This window comes from Apodemus sylvaticus, chromosome 1, assembly GCF_947179515.1.
Source record: "Apodemus sylvaticus chromosome 1, mApoSyl1.1, whole genome shotgun sequence".
Classification (NCBI taxonomy): Eukaryota; Metazoa; Chordata; class Mammalia; order Rodentia; family Muridae; genus Apodemus; species Apodemus sylvaticus.
In genome coordinates, this window is record NC_067472.1 from 165,546,526 (window position 1) to 165,570,227 (window position 23,702).

Here is a 23,702-nt window from a genome sequence, read left to right on the forward strand (position 1 = left end):
CCGGTTGACGTGGCACCAAGCTGGGGATGGCGGGGAGCCCTCGAGTCCCAGCCGGGCAGCCCTGGACAAGCCAAATTTCATTCCCCTCAACTTCGATCTCAGATAAAGGGTGTTTGCAAAAGGAAAATAGAAAAAAGAAAGAAAAAAAAAAAAGGAAAAGTTTTTGAGGACTTTTCCCCAAGTCTGGCTATGGGCGGGGTCGGAGGGTGGTGCCTACAGCCTGATTCGCCGCGGAGGCAGTGCAGAGGCGCGGATTGGCGCGCGGGGCCCCGGGCCGGGAGAGCGGGCGTGGGGGAGGGGAGGCTCCGCGCCCGCGGGAGCCGCTCGCGCCGGGAGCGGGTTAATTTCAAATCGGGGGCTCGACTGCTCCTGGACGGCCACGCTCCCGCGGCCCGCCAGCCGGCTCCCCGCAGCCCCGGCCCCGGTGCCGTCCCCGGCACCCACCTCTGCGCGGCGGGGCTAAGCGAGTCTCCCTGAGACGCGCTGGCTCCCTGAGACGCGCAGCTAGGATTCGGGGCCACCCCGGATTGTCAGCCCTGGAAGAGGATTGACAGGTGAGCGGGAAGCAGACTGTCGCGGCGGGACTGTGGGATCCCAGGAAGGCCAGAGTGAAGGCGGCCGTTTCCCGCCTCCCGCCCCGCCGGGGCCCGTGGGGAGGAGCCGAGCTCCTGCGCAGAGGGCGGGGGAGGGGCTCGCCCGCGCTCCAGCTCCGCGCATTCGGGGGCGGTACCAGCTACGGTCCAGCTTTCCGCGCCAAATTTTTAAATCGAAGGCGGAAGGTCCGGCCCCGCCTCGGGGACCTCTGGCCAATCACAGACCTTCGCTGGGTTTACTGATTGGCTGGGAGCCGTCGCCCTGGAAACCGTGAGATGCTGTCTGGCGGCCCCCGGGGGCGGTGCAGTTGGTGGGGAGGTGGAGCCAGTGCTTGCGCCCGGCGGGAAGCGGGTTACAGCGGGGCACTGTACCAGGGACTCGGAGCGCAGCTTACCGTGCGCTTTGGCGTCACGGTGATTTCGGCACCTAGGGAACCCCTCCCTCGTCCCAGTACTTCGCGTATTGAGAGAAGCCTGAAAAAAAGGGGTCAAAATCCCAAAGCTCTCTGTAAATGCCCGGTCGTGCGCTTACAGCGCAGAGGCTGAATTGGAGGGTTGTTCTCCCGCTACTTCACAAGTCCTTCCTTCTGAGCCTGTGCACGTGTGTGTCAGGCGAGAAACTTCAGCATCTCCCTCGATGCAGGCTCGGTGTGTGCTCCATCGGAACCCGGGCTCGTGCGCTCCGTCCGCAGCCCGGATCAGTGCGCAGGTGGGTGCTTGTTACAGCCATCTCTGAACACGAGAGAGGACTGTCACTGCAGATTCTGTGTTTGCTTGAAGTCTCGTGACAGAAGGGTTTGATGGAGGAATTTACTGCTGTCTGTTGGCGCGGTCTGCCTAGAGGCGCTGCCTGCCCTCGATGGGGCAAAAATAAACCTGGTTTGTCATTTTTTTGTTTCTTTGTTTCCGGAGGCTCTTGTGTACGTGAATCATTTTCTTCAGCTCTTAATTCTCGCTTTACTCTTTTTTCCTTTTAAGGATAGTAAAAAGATTTAATCGATTGGACTTCTTAAACCACTGGAATCTTGGGAGGAACTTCATGTTTTTCGTTTTTAAAGATACACTAAATGTATGAGGAATTGACAAAATGGAGAACCAAAAGGTATTTTTTAAAAGTTCAGTCTATACTGTTGTAATGCCAAATGAAGTATCATCCTGAGTTTTTCGTTATTAAGTTTTTCGTTTTATAGTTATGAATGCTGTATCCTTTTGGTTAACTTTTACAGAAATCAAGAAGGAAATTTTAATTTTTGACGAGGAATAGGGTTGCCCAGGGTTAAAGTAACCTTTTCGTTTTAAACGTTTAGTATAAATTTCATATGGATGGGAGAAGTTGTTTTTTTTTTTTTTTAGTACTTAAAAAAGAGCAAACATGTATATGTTATTTACATGAACCATTGGAATTCAGAAAGGTAATAATTTGGTAATGGATTTCTTTGTAAGATAACATTCAAAAATGCCAACCTTTTAACCTACTGGGCCTCAGGATGCTGTTTATGACAAATCCCCCGGAAGCATTTAGATATTAGCTAAATATTGTCCTTGGCAGTTTTTACTGAGACCCCATCAGTACCTCCTGAGGGCACCATACTGAAGTGAAAATTCAGGTGCCAGTCCCATGTGACCTCCCTCTGCCTGGGGTCCTCTTCTGCTAAGTAGTAGATGCAGCAGAAATACACACTGGAAAACACTTGATGAGCCCTTAGTTTCATAGATGTAATAGAGGATAGTTAACCCATGCTCCTAAAGTTACTGTGGAAACAGTGGGTATCTCTGTTCTCTGAGTTGTTGCCTTCCAAGTTCCTTTCTTTAAGAATGGTGCACTGCCTGGTGTCTAAGAGTGAAAGGAGCCCAGTCTCTACCAGCCTTATGGCTGGTAGGCTATTAACTTACCATTGTAGCTAACTTACCTCAGCAGGAACAAGCTGTGAGGCCTTAAATGCCTAACTTTACTTCCCTTGGTCCCATTTTCTGCATTTGCACCTCAAGAGTTGGTGTTAAAAGCAGGTTTTTCTGGTCAGATGTCCTGCTGGTAGGCAGGAGGCCCTAACCACAAGGACACCCTCCCCTTGGCTGCTTGAGCCTGTTCCTGGTCATTGGCGTGTCAGTGAGCATCCATTGCATACAGCCGCTCCACTGGGTGGAGCACGGTTTGGGTTGTGAAAGCCTTAACTTGATGTACCATTAGTAGAGGCTGCTTCTAGGAATTTAAAGTGATCAGTTACTTGGAATGATTGGTTCTAGTAAGGAAAGGGAGTGAGCTCTAAACTATCTTTACAACCCTCCTTTCTCAAAATAGAATTTAAAAATAAAACCTGGAGTTAACGTGATTTATTAATTTAAATTCTTAGATCAGAGGATGAAGACATTTAGATCCACAATTTCTGCCAAGTTAAAAAAAGTGGGAAGCTTAACTATTAAATAGACAGTAGTGGCAAGGTATCGTGGGATATGCATGTAATCACAACACTCTAGAGGCTGAGGCCTCTAAATTGCAAATTTAAATTTTAAATTTAAGGTCAACTTGTTGCTATATAGTAAGTTCCAGACTGGTTGGAATGGATAGTGAGACCTTGTCTCAAGCAAAAAAGGAAAATACTGTCAAGAGATCGCTGTGATATTCTTACCCTACTTGATCAGTAGTAAAGGCAGAAAGCTTTCTGATAGGTTCTGTTTTACAATGAACTCAGTTATTAATTCCTTCTACCCAGGAAAACCTCTTTTCTGAGCCACATAAAAGGGGACTGATGAAAAGCCCCCTGCAAGAGTCCTCAAAGGCCAACGTGGTGTTGGCCGAGATCCAGCCGGACTTGGGCCCTTTAACCACACCAACCAAGCCCAAGGAAGTCTCGCAAGGAGAGCCATGGACACCCACAGCCAACCTGAAGATGCTTATCAGCGCCGTGAGCCCAGAGATCCGAAGTAGAGATCAGAAAAGGGGCCTGTCTGACAGCCGAAGCGGGTTGCCTGAAGCCAGAGACTGTTTGCACGTAGGTTTACATGCTGGGTGGTAGCTGGAGCCTTGTAGAGGAAGGGAAGGTCCGTATAGAAGCCAGAGCCGCTTGGGAAGCTGCTGTTGACCTGCTGAGCACGGGGAGTGTTTGTACCTTTGGAGCACAACACTGGGAATTGTGAACTCGGAATGAGTGATCTTTATCCCAGGCTTCCTTTAAGACCCTTCTTGTCCCCCTCTCGCTGTTGCAGCTGTTCAGACCGTGTGCATGTGTGGGTCAGAGGAGTTAGTCATCTAGCACAGATGCCCCCCATAAATCCGTCCGACTTCATTTCAGAATGAGACGTTATTTACCTCTTCCTTTGCAGGAACACTTATCTGGAGACGAATTTGAGAAATCCCAGCCAAGCCGGAAGGAGAAGAGCCTGGGATTGCTGTGCCACAAATTCTTAGCGAGGTACCCCAAGTACCCCAACCCTGCTGTGAATAACGACATCTGCCTGGATGAGGTGGCCGAGGAGCTCAGTACGTATGCCAGCCGCCGCGGCCGGCCGTTAATGATTAGAGTGAGTCTGTGGACTTAACTCTTCAGAATCCGACGGAGCTCATAGAGTCAGTCACATTATCACAGATTCAGATAAGGCCGTGTGGAAATTAGAAACCTTGCAAGCCCCGTTAATTTGAGAGTAACTCAGTCTCAGAAGCAAACAAATGTCAGTGGAGAGTTTCTGGGTTCAGGCTGTCCCTGAAGCTGTACAGGAAGGAAGTGGTGTTTTACGACTTGTTTCACAAACAGCTGTAGCTCTGACGTTCACCTTGACCCTGTCCCTGAGGACCTAGTGCATCCACAGTTGCATAAAGGCATGGTTTCTGTGACTCTGCCTCTCCGCTGTTTGAGACTGAGGATGGAATAGTTAGGTGGTTATTCTGTCTTTGACATAAGTTATGGGTGTTCTCGCTTTACCACTCTGTGAAGACCTGATTTTAGAGCTAAAGAGGAGTCTAGCAGATAGAAAGTAGCTTTGAAGTCATTAAAATACATTCTTGTGTACATGTGTAAGTATGGGCGTCTGTGTATGCCCCTGTACGTGCACAGGGCCAGAGGTCAACTTTGGGTATCTTTCCTCAGGAACCTTGGTTTCTGAGAACAGGGGTCTCCCTGGGACCTGGGGCTCACCAGTTAATCGAGGTTGGCTTTTCATTTGGGTGTCGGGGAATCAAACTCAGGCTAGCACTTTCCCAGGGGAGCCATCTCCCCAGCCTGAACGTATCTTAGTATTCAGGCTAGTGAATTAATGCGTAGCTGTCACTCCATAAAGAAGACCGCCTTTCTAAGCTGGAACGTTAATTCATGGTTTAAGAGTATGCCGCTTGGATCCGCCTGCCCTGCACAGCACGTACGCTCTCTGGCTAGGTGGCACGTCTGCTCTCTGACTACTCAGCAGGAGCTTGTCTAGATCCATAAACAGAAAGTGCAAAATTCCCATGTCAGTGGAACCTATCTTCAGTGGATCAATGGTTACCGAGGAAAGGACACAAGGCAATATATGTTACAGAACAGGAGGGGGAATTATCTAGAACATCATGAAAGGGCCAGGTGTGTGGGAGCGGTGCTTTCTGACCATAAACTGAAGACTCAGTTCAGGCCTGGCTGTCATGCAGACATCCGGTCCAGGCCTTGTAAGAAGAGAAGCAGGGGTCTGTGAGGACTGGTGGGGAAGGGCTCTTGTGGGGGGAAGGACCAGGCGGGGAAAGAACCCCTTAGGCTGGTTCTCAACTGGTAGTCACCAGGAACAGCCAGAGGTCACTAGGGGGAGCTCTATTAAGCACATTTCCAGAAAGCTTAAGATTCTGTTCAGTAATGAAATGAAATCAATAGTAAAGGTAAATTTCTGAAATAAGGAGACTCTCACCATGCAGAACACTGAACCCCCCTCTGGATTTACAAGAGCTGTAGAACTACTAATCTCGGCATCCCTGGTGGTAGGTAGAACGTGGGCCAAGTTAGACCCCAAAGAAATGTACCTTTCTGCTCTTTCATTGAGGTTTTTAAGAAATGGCATCATGGATTTTATACTTTTTTTTGAAAAAGCGTTGACTTCCTTGTAGCTGGAGTTACAGGTGACTGTGAGAGCCACTCACTATGGTGCTAGGAACTGAACTCTGGTCTCCTGGTAGAGCAGCATGCGCTCTTAACCACTGAGCCATCTCTCCTGCCTCAAATCTCAGCACTTTGTGTCTGTGATATGGGTATAGCAGGCAGGTGTGGGTACTAGCAGGGAAATAAAGGAATGGGCTCAAAATTGTGGCAGTTAGACTATTAGAGGCTTGGTCTTCCTACTCCCTAGCTATCTCTGAGGCAAGTCTGGACTTCCGTGTCTTCACCAGTAAAATACAGGTAACAATGGTCACCACTCGTGTTAGAATGCAATTGTCCTGGATGCTGCCATTTAGATCCTCCTTAGACGGCGACTCTAAATGAGCTCATTTCTGTGAGAGAGCCGTGCCTTTCTGGCCTCCACACTGCTTGCTGTGTGTATTGTATTACTGTGTTATTCAGATGCACCCGCCAACTAGTAGGAAGGGTGATTCCATTGTGAACGCACGCACAGTGAAAGTCTGTACCTTCTTGGCAGATGTCGAGCGCCGGCGGATTTACGACATCGTGAATGTACTAGAGAGCCTGCACATGGTGAGCCGCCTCGCCAAAAACAGGTACACTTGGCACGGCCGACACAATCTCACCAAAACCCTTGGGACGCTGAAGAGCGTCGGGGAAGAGAACAAGTACGCAGAGCAGATCATGATGATTAAGAGGAAGGAATATGAGCAAGAGTTCGATTTTATTAAGAGTTGTGGCATAGAGGACCACGTGATCAAGACAAATGCCGGCCAGAATGGGCATTCAGACATGTGTTTCGTAGAACTCCCTGGAGTGGAATTCCGGGCAGGTGAGAGGCGATATTGCAAGGTGCTCCTCGCTCGCAGGCTGAAAAAAAAAATGCCATGGAGACTCTGGGCAGCTAATCTGCAGCTACCATAACTTGTTCCAGGGTTGGGTTAGGTTTGAGGAGACCGTGTCTCCGTGCTCCAGTCTGGCTTTGAGTTCCTAATGGGCCTCTTGTTCCATTTTCACCAGTACTAGGGATCTGGGCGTGTGCCTCCATGCCCAGCCACCCCTGCAGCTGTTCGGCTGTGTGGGTCCAGTGGTGCTATTTTTAAGGCTTGTTACTTTTCCCTCCTTGAATGTTAATTCTCTAATCCCCATCCTTCTCCAAAGCTTCCGTAAACAGCCGCAAAGACAAGTCCTTACGCGTGATGAGCCAGAAGTTTGTGATGCTGTTCTTGGTGTCGACGCCTCAGATAGTGAGCCTGGAAATTGCTGCCAAGATTTTAATTGGGGAGGACCATGTGGAAGATCTGGATAAAAGCAAGTTTAAAAGTAAGTGTCACAACTGCCCAGGAGGCTTGGGAACCGCTCACGAACAACAGAGCTGCTTCTCGTATCGTTTGATCGGGCGCCGTGCAGATTTCTGGGTCCTTGTCTGTGTTCCATCTCTGTCCACCTACCTCACCCTACCCACATCATCCCCACCCCTCCAACGGTGCTACTGCTAACCAGTGGAATTCAGCAAGACATACAACCTTCTTACGGTCTGACACTTTGGTGCCACCTGATACTGCAACTGTGCCCATTTTACGTGGTTAGAAGCTCCCAGGACTAAAACGAGCCATCGGTTGTAAAGTAGATCCAGCTCCTGGATCTTATGTTTCCACTAAAGCTGATACGTGAGGGTGTAAGTAATTCCCAACAAATCGTCCCCTGATGGCCTTGCAACACAGATGGCTTGCCACTTGGAAAGAGTTCTAGCCAGATGGCTGCTGTGGATTTAGCTGGTTCCTAACCAGCTCTGTCTCCCCTGGTTGTGGAAGGCACTGAAGGAACCTCCCCGGGAAAAGGTGTGGGAAAGAGCTGAGCAGACAGGAGTGAGCTTCCACACGCTTGTATCCACGGGAAGATAATGCAGACAGAGCTACCGGGAGAATCAATAAAGCAGAGCTGTCCTGAGAGAGCTTGTAGGTTGTCCAGGCCTTGCCCTGAGATGCCATATCCTGTAGAGCTCTACTAGTGTGTAGAAGCAAGCCAGGCCGTCCCTGGGTTGGTAGTTCATCCACAAGATAGAATGAAGTGGAGAGTAAGGCACTAATACTGGCGGTGCTTGGAAAAAGTGTAATCCGAGGAGACACATCCTGATACTGCCAATGGGTCCCCTGCTTTTCTGAGTCACCAGGAGCTTTTCAGCTCGACACTTGCCACTGTCACAGTCACAGCCTTGGAAGCTTTTCCAAGAACTAGAGATGTGCCATTTGCCGAATCCTTGGGGGAAATAAATACAGAACCCTTTGGCAGGGCTGTGAGGCAGGGGACTCAGTTTGTAACCCCCGGACTCTGGACACTGACATAAAGGCAGACTTGTTTAAAGGCAAAGTTTTTCACCATCAGTGCGGAGTCTTTGCATATCTTTCAGGCCTAGTATATGTGTTTGTGGTATAGAACTTTGCAAGCCTGTGATACTGTGTAAATTTCATTTTAAACTATCATGGTTAGAAAAGCCATATGTTTCCAACTGCTGCGTTTCTGATTCTTCCCATTCTGACTCATGAGAAGACACCTAGGAACATGGCATTTCACAAACAGGATCATCTCACCAAGTCACTTCCAACGGAAAGCTGGACCTCCGCCCTTTCAAAACTCAAGACCAGCAGTCAGTCACTCCTGAAATATTAAAACTCCTTTTTTTGTTTGTTTCAAGCAGTGTTGCTAGAAGTTATAGTTATTTTATACATACACACATACACACACACACACATATATATATACATATACATATATATATATATATATTACAGTTATTGTTTGACTAACTTGAAAGGAGTCAGGAGTTTCTGCCTGATGCTGGCAGGGTAGCTCTTGGATACACCTGACTTTCTTAGGAGACAAAATCCTGTGGTCTTTCATTATCCTGTTTAATGCTATATATGCTTTTGTTTTTCCTCCAGCAAAAATTAGGAGGCTGTATGATATTGCTAATGTTCTGAGTAGCTTGGACCTTATCAAGAAAGTTCATGTTACAGAAGAAAGAGGTCGAAAGCCGGCTTTTAAGTGGACAGGCCCAGAAATCAGCCCAAACAACAGTGGTGTGTATGCTTTTTGTTGTTGTGGTGGTGGTTTTCATTAGTTGTTTGTCTGTTTAATCTAGAGGGATTCTCTCCCCTCCTTCCTATGTAGCCCCAAACATGTGGGAAGACCATACATAGATAATTGGAAAAGCAGTTCAAGATAAATACTCCTATAGAAAGTGGCTTCTGTGACTTTGGACAGATTTTCAGGGCGAGGTCCCTCAGTGTAGGAATTTGGAATGAAGGCTATGGATCGATAGTGATGGCTGTGTAACCCAGGCCTGAGATAGTTTCATAAAAGTGTATCCTTGGCCAGTGTCTTCTCTGGCTGGGCCCACAGATGTATTGTGGAATGCATTTCTTAAGAGGGGCCTCCCACGTGGAGCAGCCGTCAGGGTCACCAGCTTCCACCAGCCCTCACATTCCCCTGAAGAGAAAATAAACAAGATTTTTATACATCACAAGAGAGGAAAATCAATAGTGGATGCACACCAGCATTTCTCTGGTCTTGAGATACAGTCCACTCTCCATAGCCACCTGCTGAATATTGACCGTGGAACAAAAAAAAATTTTTTTGGTCTGTACTGAACATGTGCAAATGTTTTGGGGGCACTGCTCCCTAAAGAATATGTAGTGACAGCTCTTTGTAAACATGGGCGTTATATTAGGTATTTCAGGTCACCAAGAGAAGATTCAGCATAGACTGGAAGCTGTGTTTGGCATCCGTGCCATTGTATATGACATTGTATGCACTTCTGTGACTCTTTGCACGGAAGAGGCATTCCGGGACACGTCCTCCCTCAGATGTGGAGGACCAGCTGTGCAGGGCAGGGTCAGAGATGGAGCATGGAGAACTGTCTCTAACTGAGAGGTGGCCGATGCAGAGCGTTGAGAGCAGGTGCACACAGCGGGCCCCCTATGCCATTCCCCTCTGCTGCGCTTTGATTTCCTCTGTTACCGGGAAAGCAGGGTCCACGGTGCTTTCACACACCGGCCTCTTCCATTTCAGGCTCCAGCCCAGTCATGCCTCTTACCGCCTCCTTAGAGGCCGAGCAGTCTGCAAAAGAGAACTGTGCCAAAAACCTCTTTTCTACACGGGGGAAGCCCAGCTTTACTCGACACCCGTCCCTTATCAAATTGGTAAAGAGCATAGAAAGTGATCGGAGGAAGATCAGTTCGGCTCCCAGCAGCCCCGTCAAGAGCAGCAAAGGTACGTTTTTCCCAGACAATCAAGGCCCCACTCGGTATCGTCTCTGACCTGCTTTCTTTTAGCCTGCTCGATCCCTCATACATACGAGTTAAGGGTAAAAAGCGCTCTGTGGGGTTTAACTGCTGGGCGTCTAGGCGGCAGATGCATGCTTTCTGTTCCCTTGACGCCAGGATTTGCTTCCACACCAACTACTCCATCTTTACCATTGTCCATTCTCTCCCTTCTCTATTTTACCAGCTGAGAGTTCTCAAAATTCTCCACCCATCCCAAACAAAATGGCTCAGCTCGCTGCTATTTGCAAGATGCAGTTGGAAGAGCAGTCAAGGTAGGCTGGCAACGCAGCTGGAGATGAGATGCATTGCCATCTTGGTGTGGTCTTAGATGGGATCGCTTTCTGCAAGGGTAGGCATTACCCTTGGAAACTGGAGAGATGGCCTGTACAGCGTCTGGCCTCAGCCAAAACAGATCAAAAAGCGGCTGCTATTGGTATGAAAGTGTGGCTTTAACTGGGACGAAAAGTGGTAGGATGCAGGGATTGGGAAATGGTTTGGTGGGTAAGGTGCCTGGTGCTCAAACGTGAGGAGCTGAGTTGAGATCCCTGATGCCCTCATAAAAGGCCCGGCATGGCAGCCAGCACCCGTCTCTAATCACACAGCAAAGGTGTGGCCGCTGGGGGGCTCCATCGGGTTCATTATCACACCACCTCAGCTGAACTGATAACCACACCCATCTTTAACTCCCACTGTGGAGTTATGGCCCGCTGAAGGATCCTCGGAGCTCATTGGCTGGCCAGTCCAGCTAAACTGATGAACTCCAGGCTCACTGAAAAGCTGAAAGTCGCTAAGGAAGACATCTCATGTCAGCCTCCGGCCTCCACATGCCTGCATGTTCACACACATCCAGACAAGAATGCTTAGGAGCAGTGTGGTTCCATGACGTTCCATAAATCTTCTCTTTCAGTGAACCCAGGAAAAAAGTAAAAGTGAACCTAGCAACATCTGGGCACTATAAACCGCTGGCTCCCCTGGACCCTGCAGTGACCACTGAGCTGGAGCTGCTTGCACCGTCCCTTATCCAGCCCCTGGGCGTGGTCCCCCTGATCCCTAGCCCACTATCATCTGCAGTGCCTGTGATCCTACCTCAGGCCCCTTCGGGCCCATCCTATGCCATCTACTTGCAACCCGCCCAAGCCCAAATGGTGACGCCACCCCATGGCCCGAGCCCAACAGGCTGCCCCACCCAGTCCTCTAATGCTACTGGATCCAAAGACCCTACAGACGCCCCCACTGAGAAGACCACCACAGATGCCACAAAGTCCAGTGCCTCCTGCAGACCTGGAAACTTGCAGCCAGCACCAGAAAGACAAGGTGCTAAGAATCGAAGCAAGGAGACGACTGGAGACTGGAGCACCAAGAGGACGATCACCGCGGAGGACAGCGGTCCCAGTTTACTAAAGAAACCTAAAGAGGACCTGAAAGCGCTCGAGAGCATCCCCACCCCCACGGTGAGTATAGCCTCAGATGGGGTGGAGCTTTTAAGTTCTAGCAATCCCAAGGCTGACTCCACAAGAATTTGGTGGCTTGTGAAGTTTTTGCCAGAGCAAAGAACGGTCAGAAGACGAAGGATTGTCCCTTAACATCCCCTATCCAAATGAGGTCCCAGACAGCTAATCCGCACACGGATGACAGCAGGGACATTTTTAAACCTAGAGAGGAAAAGCTGACTTGCTGTCTTTTTAAAGCGTCACAAGTGGCTGTCCCTAAGTCCATTTCTCCATTCCCACACTGGAACACAAACACCTGTCGTGAGAGTCATAAATAGTTTATAAGCAGTTGTCACCACAACTGCGGGGGGATACAAAGGCCTCCCTCCCATAACTCACGCCTTCTGAGTCATTCCTCAACGTTTGCTTGATGTCATGTACCTGGCATCTGTTGGCCAGAAGAGAGTTTGCCTACCCTATCTCTTTCTTCCTCAAATTTGCCATATATTTTGTGTAAGTTGAAAGGTCAAGCTGTTCTTGTCAACCCAAAAGGTACAGTGGATGCCTTGGCTTCTAGAGATGTTGCCCTCTAGGTGATTTTTCTTTGGTAACATTAGATCAGGAAACAACTAATATTTATTGTACGACTACCCACACATTGTGTGTCGTAGACTTGAGCATCTTACTCAGAAGTCCCCCTTGGGTCACAGGACAATGGCCCATGAAACGAAGTATTGTTAACAGATACAACTAAGCACAGAAGCAGAACTCAATCTCTTCTTTTGCCCCTGCTATTAAGTTATTTGGCTTCTCCACATCTTGTTTTTTCTTTATCTGTCATGAGTTTATTCCTCTAACACCCCAATCCCTCCCTGCCATTAGAAGAAATTGCCCCAGGTCAAGTCTAACCCAGCACCCTCCTTTGATATCTGCTTCTGTGTACTCACCCCAGTTTTTGTGGGACTAGGTGAATTTATTACATGAAGAGATATACAAAGGACTTTGTGATCCCTTTAGGACACCGTATTGGCAGGATGGCATTGTCTGCCACTGCTTGTTGAGGCAGCTTGAGTCTGGAATCTTCCCCAAGGATAGCCTCATGGGAAACATTCAAATCATCAGCTATCTCATGTATTATTTTGTACTTAATGTACATGCTAGGAGGTGTGCATTGGCCCTGGCTTGACTCCAGCTTGATACCTTGATTGGTATTCCAGAAGGGTTGTAATTTCTCTAGGCCAATGTGTGTAATTTTGCAGTGCTTTCCTGGTATTCCCTGGGTACCCCAGATCAGAGGTTTTAGATTTCTCATGTTCGCCAGTTCCCATCTCTGTTGAATTCATTTTGACTCTTTAGTGAGGACCGAACAGGAAAAGAAAATGATTCAGGTGCTAAATTCATCCAATAAGCATGTTCTGAGAACCCAGACCTGTAGGGATAGAGCTGAGTCGGTATGCAAATAAATGCAACCATATCTGATAGTAGATCATAAAGACAGAAAACAAAACAGGATAAGTGATCTGGAGGTAGGGGTGCAGAGGCTGTAGGAGGCGACATTCAAGAGGAAAAACAAAATCCATTCTGCTAACTTCAAGAAATGGTATTATAGGCTAAAAGAATTATAAATGTAATTTGTCGAAATTAAGTCAGTAATCACAGTAACTTGTCCATCAGAGATGATAACTCTCAGTGACATTAGCAGCCCCATGTAAAATGCCCAAACCCAGCTATTAAGAGTTGTCAGTGCCTGCATCTTTCAAGGCACCAGCTCCCAATGACTTTGAACAATACCTGAGAAACAGTTTACATCTTGCAACCCTGGATTCTGAGTTTTCTGGTTCCCAAGAAAAAGACTGATCAAGAGCTAGGGCTCAAAGTGTTGTTTTGACAACAGAGAGAGAAGAAGGATCTGAAGGAGGATGAGAGCAGGTCCCTGCATCTAAGAGATGCTTTTAGAGTCCCCAGTCTCAGCACAGGAGGTGGGGGCAGACTTTGGGGTCACCCCAGCCACTCAAAACCCTTTGTGTTTAGGAATGTGCAGCAGTCTAACAAGGTGGGAATCACATCAACAACCGTAGTGGAGCTTGTGCCTATTGGCCTCCAGGCCTCTAATATGTACCGATTGGTGCTTCTTTTCTGCCTGTCAGCTTTGGCCTCTGGCACAGTTTGCTTTTCGTGTGAGGAGACTGCTGGGTCAGTTCTTGTAAATATTTTCCTTGTAAAAAGTACAAGGAAATAGCCTGTTTGTGCAGTTCTTAAGTTCTATAGCAGGAGTCCGAAAACCTGGAAGGTCACCTAGTACATGTGCTGGATTCCCTAGGATGTAGGTTTTCGTTTGCACCCACTCAACTCTGTCCTTGTTGGGGGTACAAACAGACCCTATACAAAGGGTGTGGCTGCATTCCAATGAAGCCTGGGGGGGGGGGGGTGGAGAGGTCGGACACGGTCTTGGGCTGTATTCAGTCACTCCTTTTACTTAACGGAGTACCTGACCCCATGTTCTTCTAGTGTGCATGTGTGTGAGGTAAATGCTTTCTCCTTATTTCATAGACCCTGTTCCCGTCAGGATACCTCATCCCTCTTACTCAGTGCTCATCCCTGGGGCCAGACTCTGTGCTGTCTAACACAGAAAACTCAGGTACACCCTCCCCAAACCACAGGATCTACGGCTCCCCAATTGCAGGTGAGTAGACACTATATCACCATTAAGAAATGAGCTGGCCTGTAGTTCAGTTACACGACGTCAGCTTCCTGAACAAATGCCTGATTTAAGACATCACCTCCGCCCCCTGTCTTTTCCAGGTGTGATCCCAGTGGCATCGTCTGAACTCACTGCTGTGAATTTTCCCCCATTCCACGTGACACCTCTGAAACTTATGGTCTCCCCAACGTCTATGGCAGCCGTACCTGTTGGGAACAGCCCGGCTCTCACCTCCAGCCACCCTGCTCCAGCCCAGAACCCAAGCTCAGCCATTGTAAACTTTACCCTGCAACACTTGGGACTCATCTCCCCTGGTGTGCAGATGTCTGCCAGCCCAGGACCTGGAGCTGGCACAGTCCCTGTGTCCCCACGTGTAGAAGCAGCCAGTGTCATACCAGATAACTTGAGCTCTCGGCAAGGGAGGGCCACCAACCATGACTCGCCAGTCCCAGGCCAAAGCCAATTAAATGGACAGCCAGTTGCTGGGACAGGGGCACAGCAGGTAAGGGTATTTGCGTATTAGGCCTAAAACTTGAAGATGACCTTGACCTTTTGAACCTCTGGCTTCTGCCTCCCAAGTTGCTGGGACTGCCATTTTATTCGATTATCTGTATCATGGGAGAGCTCATGTTTGCCTTCCTTCGTTGGAGAGGGAATTACAACAGGATGAATGACTGAGGGCAAACTTTCCTTCCAGGCCTAAGAGTGCCCAAGGAATCCATATTACTTTGTTGTCACAAGATTTTTGTCTCTTAGCAAGAGTAATTGAGAGTTCAAAGAAGTGCATTGAGGCTTACCTTGCCCATATAGGATATATTAGTCTGCCAGCAATCCAGATATCATCCAGCCCTGTCTGTGTCTTCTGGAGAGCATGGGTCACCATGTCTGATGCCTTTCTTCCTTGTTCTCTCCAATCAGCCTGTTCCTGTGACACCCAAAGGCTCCCAGTTGGTGGCTGAAAGCTTCTTCCGTACTCCAGGTGGACCAACCAAGCCTACCAGCTCATCCTACATGGATTTCGATGGTGCTAACAAAACCTCCTTTGGAACCCTCTTTGTCCCACAGCGCAAACTGGAAGTCTCAACTGAGGATGTCCACTGATTGACAGATGGTGGTCTAATTTAATTTTCTAAAGAGCTATTTCATGAGACGATATACACATACAGATGGAGAGAACACCACCTTTAAAAATACTGTAAATATTTGGGGTTTTACTCAATATCACAGCGGATATTTGTCATGCTTACATGCACGCAAACACACACATACACACACACACACATGCACACACACGCACACACATGCACATACATATACATGCGCACACATTTGTACAAGGCCAAATTCAGCCTTCAGTACTATAAAATAAAATGTTGGACTAAGGTACATTAACTTCTGGGGGGGTTCATCTTTTCACCTGTGCCTCTATTATTATGCAAAGTAACTTTATTAAAGTTTACTTCCCTTTCAGCAAATGTTTGACTTACTTAACACAGCACCTGCTCAAACTTTTTGCACAAAGGAAATGCTGTGTGATGTATTTTTACATAGGCGATAGCTATATATATATTTTTTTCTTTTGTAATTTCTTTAATCCTTTGCTGTTGCAGTCTGTCTTTTTGTAGAGTTTACAACCCTCCTCAATCAAGTCTATGGAAAAAATTATTTATAAAATGTATTTTTAATCATAAGTTGTTGAAATTAAAACTCTTCTAAAATGCAGTCAACATTTTCATTTGGCCACACAGGGCCACTCTGTGTTGGGAGAAACCGACTTCTCCCAGAGGCAGGTTCTTGGGAAGGGCTTCCTTGGATACTTGGGGGTCATAGGAAGCTTTCATGTTCTCCCAGCTCCTTTCCCTGCCACAATCCGGAGCATTGCTAGCATAGTGAACGCCCGCTGTGGAGTGGAGAGGGTAAGAGAGCAGGTGAAAGGCAGGCCGAGCTAAGGCAGGCCTGGCTCTGCCAGCATGCATCGCAGGCAGGCCTGCTCTGCAGAGAAGAGGGGAAGCCATTGTCCTTTGCCTTCTCTATGGCCCAGCTCTAGGGAAGGAAGAACAATACGGATTCTTTCCTCTTGGCAGGGAACCAAGACTTCCTACACCCCAGTGGGCTCTAGAGGGAAGACTACACTACCGTGTGCTCAAGGTGCATCTTCTTGATCCCTTAAGGGACAGGCTTCATGCTGAGAAGACAAGAGCGGCCCCTGGCCGGCATCTTTCAGGAACATACCTGTTTCCTAAGTGCTAATGTTGGCAACTACAGACATTTGGATTGGTGTATTATGAGCCCAGATCACAAAGCCACTGAGAATTTAAGGCAACAAGTCCATAGTCATTGCTAGGACTTTAGTCTTCCCATCCATCTTGGTGAATCTGAATGGCTGTGGGAGGCTCTGCACTGCTTTGTACATTCATAGGGTCACCTGTCTTTAGATAGGTACTCTGCATGGCCAAGCCCAGGTAAGATGGCAGATTTTCCTTTTGGTCTAGAGAGCCTTCTTCCTCTGTGCTAGAGAACCAGTGTAAGGAATTTCCTCCAAGAAACAACCTTTGTTTTCTATTTGCAGAACTCACAAATGATCCTGTAAGAATGACCCCTGCTTTTCTAGCATTTGAATGCATACCTGAGAAAGACATAGATCTATAAAGCATTTCCATGCACTAGGATTTCCACTGGAGATACGGAGGAAATAGTCACACAAAGGCAACTAGACTCAACTGCATACACAGCGCAGACACTAACCTGGATAGACACTGGAGCTCTCGGGGGTGGGCATCCTACACTCCCTTCCTTGGCAGCCCATGTAGACAGGGTGGCAACCAATGTTCTGCTCTGATCTTGTTATCCTCCATGTGAAGAAACTCCCTGGAAAAATCAGATGCCTGGGTAGAAAAGAGGTATGTTAGATGATATCAAGACAGCTCTAGGAACAAAATCTCTCAGTTGTTTCACTCACAGAATTGTGAGACTTCCCCCTTCACCACCACCTCCTGGTCTGCGCCCTTCTTGAGTGTGGACAGGTCCTATGCCTTGCTTCCAATCAAGAAGTCCTGAATGAGTGGAGTAGATGTAGTCTTGTGTGTGGTTATCTGCTCCTATCGGACTAGTTCACATCTTAACTTGAATCTTTCCCACTTGCTGGCTTTGAGGACTTAACTATAAGAGTCCAACATTGCAAGGACCTAGGGGTGGCCTCATGGACCTAAAGGTAGCAGACAGCTAACACAGCCAGAAGGAAACAACTCTAGTTCTGTCAGTAGCCACAAAGAAATGAATTCTGCCAGCACCCTGACGAGGTATGAAGCAGGGTATGAAGGGTCCCCCAAAGGCTCATGTGAGCTTGGTCCCCAGTGCACCAGTGTGTGGAGGGAGGGAACTAGCAGATGAGCGTGAATGATTAAACCATTGACAAATTCGTAATTTGATGAAATATGAGGAAGTGGTAGAAACCTTAGGAGGTGGGGCCTGTTTAAGAAAACTGGTTCTTTGGGTGTGTGTGTGTGTGAATGTGGTCCTTCAAAGGTACATCTGGTCCTGACCCCTTCAGCAATCCTTGACCCATGGCTGCCATGCAGAGAGCAGTTTTGCACTAGACAGCTTGCTCTCTCCTCCCGCCCTCCCCCCCAAAAAAACCAATAGTCAGCTGGGCATTGGTGGCACACGCCTTTAATCCCAGCACTCAGGAGGCAGGGGCAGGCAGATTTCTGTGTCCGAGGCTAGCCTGGTCTACAGAGTGAGTTCCAGGAAGGCCAGGGCTATACAGAGAAACCCTGTCTTGAAAAAACCAAAACAAAAAACAATAGTCAAATAAATGGCCATGTACAGGGACCGCTGAAGCTGTTAGTATCTTTAGATTTTTTTTTATTATTATTATATGAGATATTTTGTCATCGCAATAGAAAGCCAGCAAGAATCAGTCCATGGGGGAGCCTCCGAAGGACCCCGGCCCCAACAGCCACCTTGGCTGCAGCCTTGAACACCGAGCAGAGGTTCCTGGGCCCTGCCAGGTGGCTGGCACATTGACGCAGATGGTGCATGGGTGCTGTTCTAAGATACTAAGTTTGTGGTGACTCCGTTGAACAGCAACAGATATGTACAGCCACAGAGCCCGCCAGCGCCCATAAACACCCTCTTCCTGTCAGAGGATGGCCATTGTTTTATGGGCCTTGGCAGAAGGAAACGTGACTCTGTGGGCTTCTCCAGAAGCACACTCCATTTCCTCGGCTGGGAACAACTGTCAAGATACGAGGCACCACACTAATAAAACTTCTCTGAACAACATTTTTCCACTAAACTACCCTCCTATCTCTCTCCCCATTTTCCCCTTTTGAGACAGGATTTAATATAAGTCTAGGTTGGCCTCAAACTCACTATATACTGATTCTTCTGCTTCTACCTCCTGAATGATGAGCTTACAAGCCTGTCAGCACTCTTCCTTTATGCAGTGCTAGGGATCGAACCCAGGGCCTAGTGTATGCTAACCTAGCACTCTACCAACTGAACTGTATCCTCAGATCGTTTCTCCTTAAGGAATTTTATTTCCTTAGGGATGGAGCGCAGTGGCCCATAGCTGGAGGGCCACCTCATGCCTAACCAAGAGTGAGTCAGACATCCAGCCTACTCTGAACCAGAGTAGGCTGCTGAACTTCTATCAGTCGCCTTGCCATTTTGATTCCTTAGTTCACCTTGGCTGCCTCCGCAAGTGCACGCGTCACACCCTCTGCAAAGGCTCCCACCTATGTGTAAATCTGCCAATCCCCTGAGCCTTTGTCACCTGTCTAGTAAGGATTTCTTGCTCAAAGCCAAGTCATCATTTCTGTGACCGGAAAAAAACAAAGGACACCAGATCACAGAAAACCTGTGCTGAGGACTTCAGAATATCTACCTCACCAGGACTTTGTCACAATGGTCAACTTGTAGAGAAGCAGGTAGGAAACAACATCCTGCTCCAGTCAAGACATCTGAGATATGCTTAGATACTGTAGACTGTCCTTGGTTAGTGCTTTGCATTATGACTGTGGGACTTCACTATAGCATAAAAGTGGTAGGCACTCATGGGAAACAGGGCTTTAGGTTTTTGAATTTTGGTCATGTCCTGGGCCAGTGATATGCCTTGCAGTGATCTCTTGTTCTGGTCAGTGCTTGCTGCTCCTCCCAGGCTCCTGGTATTGTGAAGGAATTCAGATGTTTTTCCCCAGAGCATTCCTCTGCTGATTGATGATGCTGTTAGAAGCTTTAATGCATTACTTATTTTCGTCGTCAGCTAGGATATAAGCAGAGGCATCTGTGTGTGCAACTTTTTAAAGTCTGCATTTGACTTTACACATAGACATTTTGGTCCTGTTGTAAGAAAAAAATTCATTTATTTCGCTGTTTCATACAATATTCTCTATGTGAAAATTCTTCTGAATGGCAGTATTTTTAGGACTGGGAAGTACCTTGGTAGTGTGCTTGGCTGGTATGCACAAAGCTCTGGGTCTGATTCCTGAGTCCTGCACAAAAAAGAAATGATGGTACATATTTGTAACCCTAACACTTATGAGGTCCAGGTGAGGGGAGGATCAGAAGTTTAAATACTTCTGATGGTGACCTGGAAGCCACCTTCAGCTAACAAAACACAAGAGAAGAAAAAACACTCTTTAGATACAATAGATTAGGATCTTTCTAAAATGATAATGTAGTTCCTGGATTCCTAAAGAAGACTGCAACACAGTTTAAACTTCTCTTCACAGCTCCTAGGCTCCTGGCTACTGTTTAGGAACACAGATGCAATGACTAACACTTAGGCAACTGAAAATACCGAAGTTATTAATTGGGCAAATGAGCCTCCTTCTGAGATTTATATCCCAGGATTTTATGCTTTTCCAGTTCTATATTTTAATTTTTTATTATGTGTGTCTACTTACTAACTGATTCATTTACTTATTGTGTCTGTGTGTCCTCGCTATAGCATACTTGTGGTCAGAAGACAACTCGCAGAATCAGCTCTCTTGTTCCACCATGTGGGAGCTGGGATTTGAACTCAAGTCATCAGGCTAGGTGTCGAGTACCTTTCCCTGCTGAGCCGTCTACTGGCCTGTTGGTCCATGGTTTAGAATCTTGGTCTACAGCTTTGATGTCAGCTTCTACTTGCTTTGGCCTTCTTCCATCATGACAGATATCTTTCCTGACCTCGACACTCTGAAGACTTCCCAGGGAACTCATGCTTTCAAACTTGCTTTTATAAACCACTTCAAGAGGGGGGCTGGAGAGATGGTTCAGTGGTTAAGAGCACTGATGGCTCTTCCAGAGGTCCTGAGTTCAATTCGCAGCAACCACATGGTGGCTCACAACCATCTGTAATGGGATCCTATGCCCTCTTCTGGTGTGTCTGAAGAGAGCAACAGTGTACTCATATACATAAAATAATAAACCGCTTCAAGCTAGTAGATTACTTTCTGACAACTTAGGGAAGCTCTTTTCCTCTCTGGTGGGGCACAGAACCAGACCTTAGGTGAGACTTCCCCTGACAATCAGTGGTCCTTTTCATTATTCCAGAGGCCCAAATATGTTAACACTGGAGAGCTATAAACCTCTGTAGTACTGCAAGTATGGCAAATAATAATTTTGTATCTATATTTACCTCCAGTTCAAACCTTGGACAGGACACTCATGTCGACATAGAGATATTCTGAAAAAGAAAAAAAGTTTTAGAAGTGGGCAGACGTGAGGTTGGAAGTTGTAAGAAATAAATGTTGTTGGGCTCCTGCTGTTAGCCAGTCTGAAAGCAGCATTGCAAGATAATTATTACCAAGCCCATTTGGGGAAAGCTAATTTCGGAAAGGTAAAGGTGCCATTCTCCCTCACACAGCAGGCATGCAGGGCCAGTGTATAAGTGCAGATGTGCCTGGTGACAACATCTGCACTGAGCCCACCATATCACTTGCAGACTGTGGAGAAATTGTCTGACTCCAAGTTGCTCGTGACAAATGAGAACAGCACTGAATTTGCATTCCCCCATGGGAGGCAGCCATCGCTGCTATCTCAGGCTCCCCATCAGAGGCCATTTACTCTGTATCAAGTTACTTACTCCAGAACATTCCATCAATTTTTTGTTATGCTACGGCTGAGGTTTGAGTTTGTCCAAATGAGAATTTGCACAAGAGGTTGAAACCAGAAACAAAGTCACCATTGCTCTCTGAAGGTCACAGACATTTAATTCAGTGACAGACTTGAAGGTATCCAGGGGCTCCAATTTGCTCTCCTCTACTTCTTCAAGTTGCCAGGTTCTGCTTGGAGCAATAGCTTCTGCCTATCACCAGAAATGCTTGTTTCCCTGTTGCTGGCCCTCTTGCTGTTCTCTTCACTACCTAGACATCGTCAACTTCTCAGACCAGTATGTAGCTATGGTTTCACTGATCAAAGCAACCTGATACTTCAAACCTCCACTTCCCTCTCTCCACCCTTGTGTCAAGGTTTACGTCCTTTAAGAAGTTATTTCCAACTCACAGTAGTTCTTCTTTCCTTACTAAGTCCCAGATATATCATGTGGGGCTTACAGAGGAAATGGGTTGCCGGAGGCTGTCTGCTTCCCACAGCCCAGAGAAGAGGATGTACCTACAGGTCACAGCTTGGCAAGCTGTAGGCCATTTTACTGGCCAGTACTTTCAAAGCTGCAAATCCCAGAGCTGAAGTGTTCTTAGATCAAAGCGCCCTTTACAAATGCATCACATGGGGTTTAGTCACCTCCCAGCAGCCTCTGACACAGCCGGTGGAATTGCCTGGAACTCCCTTACCCAGGAGATGTTTGGCCAAGGAGCTGAAGTCTGGTTTTCTTGTGCTGCTTGGTGCCCTGAATAAGGAAGTTAACCTCTCAGAACGGTTGTTCTCCCCAGGAAGCAACCTCAGTGAAGCTCACTGCCTACCCCCCAACCCCCGCCACACACACACAAAGACATGAACATAGAAGAGTGACTAGTTAAGGGGAAGGGCATCAGTGGAGTAAGGGCATCAGTGGAGTAATTGGGGTGTTGGATGATGAAAACAAGATACACGTGATTGAAAATACAACAAAAGTCACTACCGTGCATGATGATTACCATATGCATAATATGGTGGTTTAAAACAAAACAAAACAAAAAGTTCCAGAAAACGAAATTACCTTGACTTTTAAAAAGTATCTCGGGCCGGAGTGAACAGGCGTGGGGGAGTCAGAGCAAGGAGGACCCGAGTCAGCCGGACCCAGAGCGATCAAGCGAGGCCCAGAGCGAGCAGGGCCAGAGCAAGAGGGAGAAGGGAAAGGGATAAATAAATAAATAAATAAATAAATAAATAAAATTAAAAAGTATCTCAAGGAGTTGTTTTTGAGGTCCTTTATGGAAAGCAAATTTATTCAAACTCACTAGAGATTCAGGGTACATAAGCAGAAAGAGCATTCAGGCAATGGTGCCAAGCAGATGAGAAATGGCCGGTCCTTAGGAGGAAAGGGGGCTCCAGGGAAACCACTAATCCTCCGACTTCAACAACAGGGCGTTCCTCTTGGCTAATACCACACAGAGCAGATTTAGAGCTGACGGCTGCTACTATTGCAGGAAGCGGCTACTTCCACCAAAGAATTCTGACACACGGAGATCCCTTTCATGCTCCTGTTGGGTTTACGCCTTAACTTTACTTCTTAGTCCTAGGCCTGCCCGCCCTCTTTGTCATATCGTCCGTGCTGTGACCCTGTAATCTAGAGCTTTAGATGGGGATTGAAGGGAGTCAGCAGCCTAGCACTTGGGGAACAAGAAGCTGTGTGAGTCGTTCTGGGTCATAGGGTCCTTCAGGTTCTGGAGATCCTACTTTGAAAGCTCAAAAGCTTCCCATTTCAACCTTAATTTTGGGTCCCCAAACCAGTGCTAGGTTGGCTGTATCAAAACCATCCAGAAGGCATGAGTAAGATGTGATCTACATTTGGGGGGTTGGGGGGGGGGAGTCTTTTTTTTACTGAGGCAAGTATAGAGTTCTTGAACCTATGGGGTTTTTGCTTGCTTGCTTGTTTGTTTGTTTTTGTTTTTTGGGTTTTTTGTTTTTATTTGTTTTTTAAAAAGATTTCTAGGTTATGTTGCTAGCTATGAAGATTAGTACTCTAGGAAAACCTTCCAGTGTCCAAATTGTCGCTGAAGACTTCTGATATTAGTCAAGACAGAGTAAAACCCCATGACCGGCTCTTTCCATCGAACGATTGCAAATATAGCTACCTGAAAGTCTGAGCAGTGTGCAATGAGCTGGGAGGATCTTTTTCTGTCACCTAGGAGACTGGAACCTCCACCCTCAGGTGAGACATCAGGTCGATTGGTGCCCAAACACACAACAAGCAAAGCAAGGTCCACTAGAAGATTTTTAATGGGGCTCATAGATTTCGTACATAATATTCAAAGTTGCTGGGTGTATCTGGAAATTAATTTGCCAACATGGAGGTAAAAGAGAAACAAAACTAAAGGAAAGGAAAGGCTGGCCAGTTCTGACAGGAAGAGATAATCAACAGACACCAAACTGAATTGAAAAAATTTTTGAAGTGAATGCTATGGTGATGCTTTTGCCAATAAAGATGAATTCTC

The 23,702-nt window shown here is 47.2% G+C and overlaps 1 protein-coding gene across 4 annotated transcripts; it reads left to right on the forward strand.

The window, feature by feature from the left end:
• The first annotated feature begins 263 nt into the window (after window positions 1–263).
• Window positions 264–15,843, forward strand: E2f8 (E2F transcription factor 8). Of its 4 annotated transcripts, none has more exons than XM_052162042.1 (13): window positions 264–554; window positions 1,572–1,695; window positions 3,305–3,583; window positions 3,915–4,071; window positions 6,183–6,497; window positions 6,827–6,988; window positions 8,608–8,745; window positions 9,737–9,937; window positions 10,175–10,262; window positions 10,898–11,441; window positions 13,971–14,103; window positions 14,223–14,623; window positions 15,040–15,843. In XM_052162042.1, the coding sequence occupies exons 2-13, from the start codon at window positions 1,681–1,683 to the stop codon at window positions 15,220–15,222; spliced, it is 2,616 nt and encodes an 871-aa protein (XP_052018002.1). In that variant the 5' UTR covers window positions 264–554; window positions 1,572–1,680; the 3' UTR covers window positions 15,223–15,843. The 4 variants fall into 4 exon arrangements, with proteins under 4 accessions (XP_052018002.1, XP_052018018.1, XP_052017994.1 ...); XM_052162058.1 differs by having other exon boundaries at window positions 1,577–1,695; XM_052162034.1 differs by lacking the exon at window positions 264–554 and adding an exon at window positions 911–1,302.
• The last annotated feature ends 7,859 nt before the right edge of the window (window positions 15,844–23,702 follow it).

Coding starts and splice junctions, on each gene's coding strand:
- E2f8 (XM_052162042.1), top strand. Junction 4,072..6,182: donor TGAGGTGGCCGAGGAGCTCA/GTACGTATGCCA, acceptor CCTTCTTGGCAG/ATGTCGAGCGCCGGCGGATT. Junction 8,746..9,736: donor AATCAGCCCAAACAACAGTG/GTGTGTATGCTT, acceptor CTTCCATTTCAG/GCTCCAGCCCAGTCATGCCT.